Raw genomic sequence first — 10,086 nt, 5'->3', positions numbered from 1 at the left:
TCGCTGATGATCTTATAGTTCTCATCGATGTCCTGGGCCTTGTAGAAGGAGTCCATGTTATGCGTGGAGAACTTCTTGGCTTGAAAGTTGGGCAGATGTGGTATCTGAACTTTCGTAGCTTTCTGGAAAGCTGCATCTAGATTCTGTGGCACTGCCGCAATCGGGTCGATCGGGGGTAGAGTGATTGCATCTGGATCATCTTCCTTCATCAAATACGTCTGAGCTGTATTGCCACTTTTAGATGGTGATGTGAGATCTAGGTTATTGACCATCCAATACCGTATCTCTGCATCAGAAAATATGATTCCTCCATCATCCTCAAAACCATCATCATTAATAAATTGTAGATGCTCTTCGGGACTGCGTGTAGCTGTCTGTATATCTGATGAGGTTTGTGGCGATCTAGTTGACTTGTGCGCCGCTCTATGTGGAGATCTGATGGGTGATCGACCTGGTGATGAACGGAGTGGAGATCGTCTATGGGATGATCTTCTCGGAGACTTGTGAGGTGAATGTTGATAGCTTCGCGAAGCTCTTCGGCAGTCCCTCGATGTTCTTCTAGATGATGAAGATCTGGAATCATATGTCCTTCGCGAATGCCTTCGCGAAGCTTCATTTGCGTCCGGTCCGGGGGATCGATGATATGACCTTCGCGAAGGCTTCCGTGATGTCTGATGGTCTGAGTCCATATCTAGAGATGAAATCGAAGATGGTGATGATCTCTCCCCGCCTTTGCGAAGGCCTTGAAAGCTGTACATCTAGGTCGCCGTCAAGGTGGTGCGGGGACTTCCTTCGAAGGTGACATCGTCTTGGCTGCTACGTTGACGGGGGTGCCTCTGGGGTGCTGTCTCACGTTGGAGCCTTCGCGAAGGCTTTCGGACCTACTAGCGCCAGTTTGTAGTGGTCCTCCATGATGTTCATAATCTGCGCATCATGTCTTCTGGGATGATCTGTGGCGAAGTCGCCGGGCGATCTTTTCTGCGATGGGGTTCACATCAATGGCGTCTGGCGTCGGTGTAGAGGCATCAGGCTGCATGGAGATCTCTGCAGAAGTCACAGTCGCTGACACGGTCGCTTCTTCTGCCGTAAGTCGGGGATGATTATCGGCTGATCATCGTAGAGGCCCAACTCTGCTGCTGGAGCGATCTCGGCTGAGAAAGTTCTTGCTGTCTTCGTGAGATTTCCCTTTGGAAGTCTGCTGCCCTGGGTGTCCTCAATCTGCGTTGAGACGCACGATGAGGCCCTCTTAGACTTAGTCTGCAATGGCGGGATGTCTGGGAGGCCGGTCGTTTCTTCGAAGTAACGGACTCGTCCCGTTCCTCTGCCGCAGGGTCTCTAGCAGAACACCAGGCGGGAGAGGGTCGAGATCGCTAGCAGCTGACTGGAAGGAATATCTGGACTCTCTGCCATGTTTTGCCCTTGTTTGCGTGATCTATCTGCAGCACGTCTTAAGAGCCTAAAAGATGATATTTATTAAATGCAGAATGAGATAAATTAATGCAGTAACTGCAACGTGAATTAAACGCACCACGGCAGTAGAACAACTAGGGCATATTACATGTGGATCGGAGGCAGAAAACGCGTAATCTACAAATCGTACAGATTTTCATGAGCGTAAAGCTAGCTGAACAATCCGAATACACGTGAATAAACAGTAGAAATCGATAATTAATCAATACAAATAATAAAGGATACTAGCTATACCTCTATAGTAACCTATGAGAGGTAAAAACTAAGAGATTATCAAAGGATATGTGTGTAAGGAGACAAAAGGCGCTCTCACATCCTGCTCACTGGGCGAAGAAGGAGAGAGTGAAGCACATGGCCAGAGGGTGGCGACACCTTTTCCCGCCAGGGGAGACAAAGGGGAGCAACTCGTGGTGAGTACCAATTAGTGATTTTATTTTGAAGGGAGCTTCAAATAAGGAGATACAAGTGTTCCACTATGTTAGCAAGAAGAAGAAGACAAGCAAAAGAGCATGAGTCAGGATAAGGAAAAATAAACATATTTTGGAAATTGTATTGGTATGGTATACTGGAAAACTGTGCGGTCCTATTCACTATTCACTTGATCCCCTATTCACTTGATCCCTGAATTAGATTCATCGCTTGTAAATCAAGGAATATATTGCTAAAAGCGGCGTTAAACCATACTCACTCACTCACTCGTAAATCAAATTCCAGTTCCTAAGGCAACATGAGGAGCTTTGTCAGTTAACAAGAACTAGTAATTAAGAGTACTTGCAACAGTTCAGGTCAGACACTTCATCTGGACAGCAGGAACTACCCTGTGCAGGTCTCTTTGTGATGCATGTTTACTACCTGGGGAGTCCTGGCTGGCTGTTACACATCTTCATGTAATTATCAACACTGACACAGTATTTTATGTAGCTTGTATCAAGCATGATGGAATGCAGTCAACTGAAAACATTAATTATCCTAAAGCAACTTAACAGGCACTCATTCATGCTATACAATTCTGACATCTTGCCAGTGAGACAAGTTTCCTATGATGTCATCAAAACCACACAGACACATCAATCTTTCCAAATACTTCCAAATGTCTACAAAAAACCCCAAAAGAATGAAACCTGAAAAGAACAGATTTTCGATTAGTTTATGAGAGTTATGTCCCTTTCTGAAAAATGTTTGACTTGGTGCAGCCATTGTTCAGCTCCACAGTAGAAACCATTGGTCTGTGAGTACCATCAGCTCGGCCGGCAGTCCATGTCCCCATCACTGGTAGCTTTCATCTTCTTGAACTCTTCCTGCAGTTGTTTCTCTATATCCAGTATTTCTTTGGGTTTTTTATACTGTGAAAAATTAAGCATAGAATAAAATATTGTGGTTGAGGAATGAATGAATGAATGAATGAATGAATGAATGAATGAATGAATGTTCTTTATTTCCACCAATGGTTTGGAGAGTTATACATCCAGTTATGTATATATTTTTGACAAAATGGAAAGTTCAATAATATTTGAAACATTCAACAGAACATAAGAAATCATAGCTCTTGGCAACAGATGATCACTGGGCAATATCTACAACGCATTGCATGCTATTCTTATAAATACAGAATGCTGGCTAAGTTCCATGCACTGATGCGTTTTGCAATAATGCTCATGAACCTAGCCCAGCTATCAAGGGTCATGTCCTGCACAACCGGAGTAATGGAACCAAGGTATGTGAGGATTTTAACCTCGTCTTCAGCATCTTCGAGTCTCATATACGTGTCAAGAGACACGTTATCAAACAGATGCTCGCTCAGTGCGTTCCTGTTTTCTACCAGCTTGTCACAGTATAGGAGTTGATGTTTTACAATGTCCTCACTTTCAGTCTCGCATATAAGACACAGTCCAAGTGTGACGGGCAGTATACCCAACTTTATCAGAGCAAATGGCACCAAAATCTATGCATATTCGGAGAACAGAAAATCTTTAAAATTTATCATGTCATTACAATCACTGCTCAATTCAGACATCAGTGATATCAGCAATCAAACTAGTGAGAATGGCTTAATGTCTAAACTTTGTTGAATAACATCAAACAAATTTCTTCTAAAAATGTCAAACAAGCAAAATCGAACCTACTGATATTATAAGTGTGTTATTGGCATGAGCCAAGTGGATCTGATCAGCTGACAATTTCAGTCCCAAGCGCTCCATGTCTGGGATGTTAAACTTCTTGTAGTATCTGAAATCACAGCAGAACAAGTAACGTAAACTTTCTTATGTGGCTCCAACATTTAATGAACTGAGGAACAAAAACTGAAAATTAAAAAAATCAGAATTGACAGAATATACATTTATAAACACAAAAATGACCTAGTGCGTCTTCTTTATGTGAGATGAAAACCTAATGTCACACATGTACTAGTCATCTGCCACATATTGTTGGCATCCAATGATTATATTTGGTGCCAACAGAGACCATATGATAGATGGTCTTTGGTGCCAGTCTTGGATTCAACTCTGATCACCACATCGAACATCTAAGGGACATAACTCTGTATGGCACCATAGATGACTGGCAAACCACTAGAAAAATGTGTGAAAGTATGGCCAAAGTAGGTGAGTGAGTTTGGTTTTACACCGCTTTTAGCAATATACCAGCTATATCATGACGGGGACACCAGAAATGGACTTCACATATTGTACCCATGTGGGGAATCGAACCCGGGTCTTCGACATGACGAGGGAATGCTTAAACCACTAAGCTACCCCACTGCCCCGTATGACCAAAGACAACCTGAGCAACCACAATGATTCCTAACAGGACCATGCAATATCTAGAGTTATTTACCAGCTGTGGTCAAAATATCTTATCTGACTTTGCTATGAAAGTCTCAGTAAAACAAGTTGACCAATAGGCCTGTATTTTTATAACAACATGTACAACGTCGTTTATATTTGGTAGGTCATGAGACCTTTCTTCTGTTCATTGTTGTTTAATGCCTGCTGCAATATTCCAGTTATATGTTGTCAGTATGTACATAAATCTGGACCAGATAGTACAGTGACCCATCACAGTTATATGTTGTCAGTATGTACATAAATCTGGACCAGATAGTACAGTGACCCATCACAGTTATATGTTGTCAGTATGTACATAAATCTGGACCAGATAATACAGTGACCCATCACAGTTATATGTTGTCAGTATGTACATAAATCTGGACCAGATAGTACAGTGACCCATCACAGTTATATTATATGTTGTCAGTATCTGGACCAGATAGTACAGTACATAAATCTGTTGTCGACCAGATAGTACAGTGACCCATCACAGTTATATGTTGTCAGTATGTACATAAATCTGGACCAGATAGTACAGTGACCCATCACAGTTATATGTTGTCAGTATGTACATAAATCTGGACCAGATAGTACAGTGACCCATCACAGTTATATGTTGTCAGTATGTACATAAATCTGGACCAGATAGTACAGTGACCCATCACAGTAATATGACCCATCACAGTTATATGTTGTCAGTATGTACATAAATCTGGACCAGATAGTACAGTGACCCATCACAGTTATATGTTGTCAGTATGTACATAAATCTGGACCAGATAGATAGTTATATGTTGTCAGTGACCCATCACAGTTATATGTTGTCAGTATGTTGTGACCCATCACAGTTATATGTTGTCAGTATGTACATAAATCTGTAATACAGTGATTATATGTTGTCAGTATGTACAGTAATACAGTGACCCATCACAGTTATATGTTGTCATAAATCTGGACCAGATAGTACAGTGACCCATCACAGTTATATGTTGTCAGTATGTACATAAATCTGGACCAGATAGTACAGTGACCCATCACAGTTATATGTTGTCAGTATGTACATAAATCTGGACCAGATAGTACAGTGACCCATCACAGTTATATGTTGTCAGTATGTACATAAATCTGGACCAGATAGTACAGTGACCCATCACAGTTATATGTTGTCAGTATGTACATAAATCTGGACCAGATAGTACAGTGACCCATCACAGTTATATATTGTCAGTATGTACATAAATCTGGACCAGATAGTACAGTGACCCATCACAGTTATATATTGTCAGTATGTACATAAATCTGGACCAGATAGTACAGTGACCCATCACAGTTATATATTGTCAGTATGTACATAAATCTGGACCAGATAGTACAGTGACCCATCACAGTTACAGTACAGTTATATGTTGTCAGTATGTACATAAATCTGGACCAGATAGTACAGTGACCCATCACAGTTATATGTTGTCAGTATGTACATAAATCTGGACCAGATAGTACAGTGACCCATCATGAACATCAATCAACACAATTAGGGTGCAATAACATACATGAACCAAGTAAGTAACCACAACCACCTGTTAGTTGACAAGCATGGGTTGAAGAAGCATTTCAGGAAGAGATTGAAGTGAGTACAAGTGTTACGCATGCTTAAGATAATCATGTAATGGTTCTGATATTGGTAAGAATCAGTCTTTTGCAATCGAGGGTTGTCATAAGAGGCATCTAATGGAATTGTGTTGTCAGGGCTGCTGACTTGGTTGATACATATCTCCATCAATGTACCTGATGTCCGTCACTGGATCATCTCTTCCAGATATTTACAGACCACCTCTCTTAACTGGAATATTGTTGAGTGCAATTTTAAACAACAACAAAAATGGACTGTTCTTACTTTTTGTTTGTTGTTCTGATGATGACCTGTGTGGAGGAATCATCTAGGCTAGCATTGTATGTCTCAACAGGGTAGGGCAGGTTTCTCACTCGCCACTGGAACTTGCTCTTGATGTCTTTCCTGACAAACATTGGCTGCAAAGGGAGAGCTTAATTAGTTTTTATGAACAATATTGAAGTAACATTAAATCACCCCCTCAAACATAATGTGGATGAAACTAAAGAGGTAAACCTTTTTAAACACTTACAAAACTTTCTTTACTTTTTTATGCTATCTTCAGCTCTAACAGGCAGAATAGTGGGTGAGGATGATTTAGCGCTGCTTTCATTAGTATTTCCGTTTCTGGTATATCAAAGCGTAAATGAGGGAGGAAAACCTCAAGGGATGCAGGTCTAAGACAACTTTGGTGAAACCCACAAGTTCTGACTGACAAACCTAGAATCATAATTCAGGTGAGACAAGATTCAGACCAAGAACTATATCTTGTGCCCAAGGGATGTCACTCTGCAAAGCAATTTGCAGCAGCTTAGACGAGTGGGCCCCTAGATGGCAATAGTGATCATATTGATGAATGACTTACTGTTTCATCAATGCTGCCTTAACATCATTCTGTCCCGGTACAAAAGTGAGTGATACCACGTTAACCACCCAACTATGTAGGATGAAGATTCATTGTAGCCATCCAATAATCATTATTTCAATTCTTCCACAAATATTTCACACTATATCAGATGGTATCTGACTGGTGACAGATGAATCTATGTTGTGTTGGAGTAAGTGGTTGTGATTAGTAATACACAGAAACCTGTACAGATATGTGACTTACATTGCTGCTACTTTCCACTATGCCCTCCATTTCCAGCATCCGGGGCACACCTTCCTCTCCCACCTCTGTCTCCCACTTGCCTGCCCCGCCCAGCTTCCCTTGACGACGCCATCGACGAACTATTTTCAAACAAAAATAAATACATGTACATATTCAGTCTCTACAAAAGGAAACTGCCTCTATGTAATACAAACAAAATCATGCAACAAATAAAAAATGAAAGACCATTTTAAGACGTGTATGTAGTAATTATTGCCTTTTTGGTTGGTTGCAATATTCCAGCTTTTTAATGTGGACTGAAGACAATTGAGTCTGAACTGGACAATCAAGTGACTGATGTCATAAGCCTCAGTCTGTGATATCTGTCAACTGAGTCGACTGGGAAATTGACACATTTTAGTGGGACACATCTGTGTACAAATGATGATAAATATTGAAGAAATTTCAAAGGGACTAAAGGGTGAATTCAAGACAAGGAATTCAGCATATCCCAGTTCGATACAACAAAGTTCTATTGCAGTAAAGTGTAAGCCACAATTTCAAAATCATAATAATACGTAACATAGACACAGGATACTGACTCCAAGATGACCTGTCCTTGTTTCCTGTTTTTTTAATGGTCTTTGTGTTACTTACCGACAAGCTCGCTGGTCTGAAGGTCATATTCCTCTGTCATCTCTGCCCCATCTTTAAAGGTGAAGTGTATCTTCCTTCTGCCTACAATTCAATAAAACAGATTAACTTTTAGTACAATTAGTCACACACATTATTGGTGATGATTGCGTTTGATAATATAAAGAAAAGGTATGCATATCCTCTCAACTTAAATAGGCATCCAGTTAGAAACATGTCAACTTTGCCTGTAGTGAGATCAACAGTGCCCTGGGCAGAATTTCAATTAAATCATCAAGATCATGTCTTCTTACAGTCTGATAAAAGCATGCAGTGACCCAGATAGGAGACATTTACCACTTACCAGAACCAAACAAGTAAAGTAATAATCAGGATTGAATCAGATTGAAATCCACAACTGTCTGTACAGATTATTTATTACAAGGAAAACTCAAAAGGTTATTCAAAATGTCTAGCACTTCAATTTGACAGTGGATGATAGATACTTTACAGCATCTGAAAAAACATACCAAGGGCCTGCACACAAATAAAAACTAACACTAGTTAAACCAATGAAGTTTCAACATAATTTTTACTGGGAAAGTTTCCCCAATGTTTGTCTTATTGGTTCTTCTCATATGCCTTCTCACAGGCCCAATACAATGTCATGACATAAGAGCATGGTGATTGGCAAAAGCAGTGCATGTAAGGATGTGAAATTCTATAAAATAAACCTGACCCACGTAATTTTGTAAAGGTATTTTCAGATAGTCCACCGAGTAAATATCCAGTCGGGCTAGTAAATCGCCACAGTCACTGGCCCGACTGGCTAGTGAATTTTCATGGGTCATTATGTAAATATATCACTCTCTCTGACTTGTTAAGTTATAACACACTTTTAAATCATGCAAGATTATGGCCTGATAAAAATTTCACCATATTAGCAGTTTAATGATGAAACCTGTGTCTACATTCAGTTTTCGGACTAGTGAATTACTTTGTGGGTTAGCAACTCTCAGGCACAGCTAGCCCGGCTGGCTAGCAAAATTTTGAAACTATTTCGCACGCTGCTGTCGTGGTACCTAATCGGCTGTGTGCGGTCAAGCCAGCAACGGAGTTCTGTAGAGTAAGAAGTAGGTATATCGCAAGACAAATTCTTAGGTATCGTTTCAATGTTCTCTCGTGCCTCCTTCAGGCTTGATCCCTATGGTTAGTTTAGGCAGGGATACTCTATATAGTCTCCCTGGTTTAGGGCACTGGGTAGGGCAGGTTATACAAAATCCTTTGCCCTTGGCTCATTGGATATTTGCTTTTATAGTGAACATATTCTCCGATGTATTATGTGTCTCAGGTAGTTGCTCAATGCTTCGAAGAACACTCACCATCTTGAACTAAGCACGTTTTCTGTGCCTCTTTCAGTTTTTCCAACCACGATGACGCCATGTTGTTTATTGGATACTGCGGAGTTTCCATACTCCAGTTCTAGAGAGTTCTTTGTTTACAAAAGTTTCAACCACGTGTTGCAACCTGTCAAAATTATGTTTTCGAAAGGATCAGCCAATATCTACCGTAGACCAGTGGATTGGTAATAGACAACATGGATATAATTAATATTATTGATAATTGATGAGAATATGACCGAATTAGGGATGTTTTGTTATTTACTGAGCACCATATTAGAGTTACCCCTCTTACTACACTAAACGTGTCCTCATGCTTTCATTTCCTTGCTATATAGTGAAAGTAAACTTTTGTCAGGCAAATGTACGTTATTCATCATCGCTCAAATGGATTTCAATAAGACTTTAGTGGTGGCCGAATGTTTTTGTTGTTCTTTTTAAAACATTTCTATCAGCTGTTCATACGTATAAGCTTCAATAGTGGTAGTTATTATCATAAACGCTATTAATTACAGACTCGATCCATAGTCAATCGCCACTTCGTTAGTCTCCTAAATGAGGTATTATCATGCATCCCAGCAGTATATTAGATACTCACAGCCAAAACGCCACAGGTCTCGCTCTCAGTTTCGCACTCCACACAATTACAATTCAATCATCTGTACAGTTCCTATAACTGGAGCAATGCATAATTTAATTTTTCGTGGAGGAATCTACCGTTGCAATGCAAATAATTTCTCAGTATTCTCGACTGTATAGTCAGTTATTTTTGTCAAAATTATTTCCGTACATTAAACGGAATGTACATACTGTGAATGTAGAATGTTTGTTGTTTCAACACCTGATGCATATACATACAACAGGGAAACGAATAAGAAAAAAATACTTTCCACCGATACTGGGATTTGTAGGCCATACTCGATATGCAGCTGCATTGCTTTATACAATGTCTTCCCTCCGGTTCTTGAATTCATTTCGATCGTATTTTTAATTACTATTTTTGCGTACGAATTTGTGCGTTATTTTAAATCGAAGTGGTTCTTAATGTTTTGGGGC

General features: G+C 40.1%; 1 protein-coding gene across 1 annotated transcript; it reads right to left on the bottom strand.

The window, feature by feature from the left end:
- Positions 1-2,603: 2,603 nt before the first annotated feature.
- LOC124274335 (protein DPCD-like) lies at positions 2,604-9,088 on the bottom strand. The gene is made up of 6 exons (XM_046709697.1): positions 9,013-9,088; positions 7,655-7,735; positions 7,019-7,137; positions 6,193-6,326; positions 3,594-3,696; positions 2,604-2,813 (listed from the first exon to the last, which is right to left on the bottom strand). The coding sequence occupies exons 1-6, from the start codon at positions 9,071-9,073 to the stop codon at positions 2,709-2,711; spliced, it is 603 nt and encodes a 200-aa protein (XP_046565653.1). The 5' UTR covers positions 9,074-9,088; the 3' UTR covers positions 2,604-2,708.
- Positions 9,089-10,086: the final 998 nt, after the last annotated feature.

Source organism: Haliotis rubra, unplaced genomic scaffold (genome assembly GCF_003918875.1).
Source record: "Haliotis rubra isolate DU_JTF1 unplaced genomic scaffold, ASM391887v1 Scf19, whole genome shotgun sequence".
NCBI classification, from domain to species: domain Eukaryota; kingdom Metazoa; phylum Mollusca; class Gastropoda; order Lepetellida; family Haliotidae; genus Haliotis; species Haliotis rubra.
The sequence above is the reverse complement of the archived record's forward strand: the minus strand, read 5'-3'. Positions and strand labels throughout refer to the sequence as shown.

Excerpts from the sequence above, each read along its gene's own strand:
- LOC124274335 (XM_046709697.1), bottom strand. The coding sequence starts at position 9,073 with ATGGCGTCATCGTGGTTGGAAAAACTGAAAGAGGCACAGAAAACGTGC. Across the intron at positions 7,736-9,012 it reads AACGTGCTTAGTTCAAGATG|GCAGAAGGAAGATACACTTC; the intron begins GTGAGTGTTCTT and ends ATTGAATTGTAG. Across the intron at positions 6,327-7,018 it reads TAGTGGAAAGTAGCAGCAAT|CCAATGTTTGTCAGGAAAGA; the intron begins GTAAGTCACATA and ends CTCCCTTTGCAG.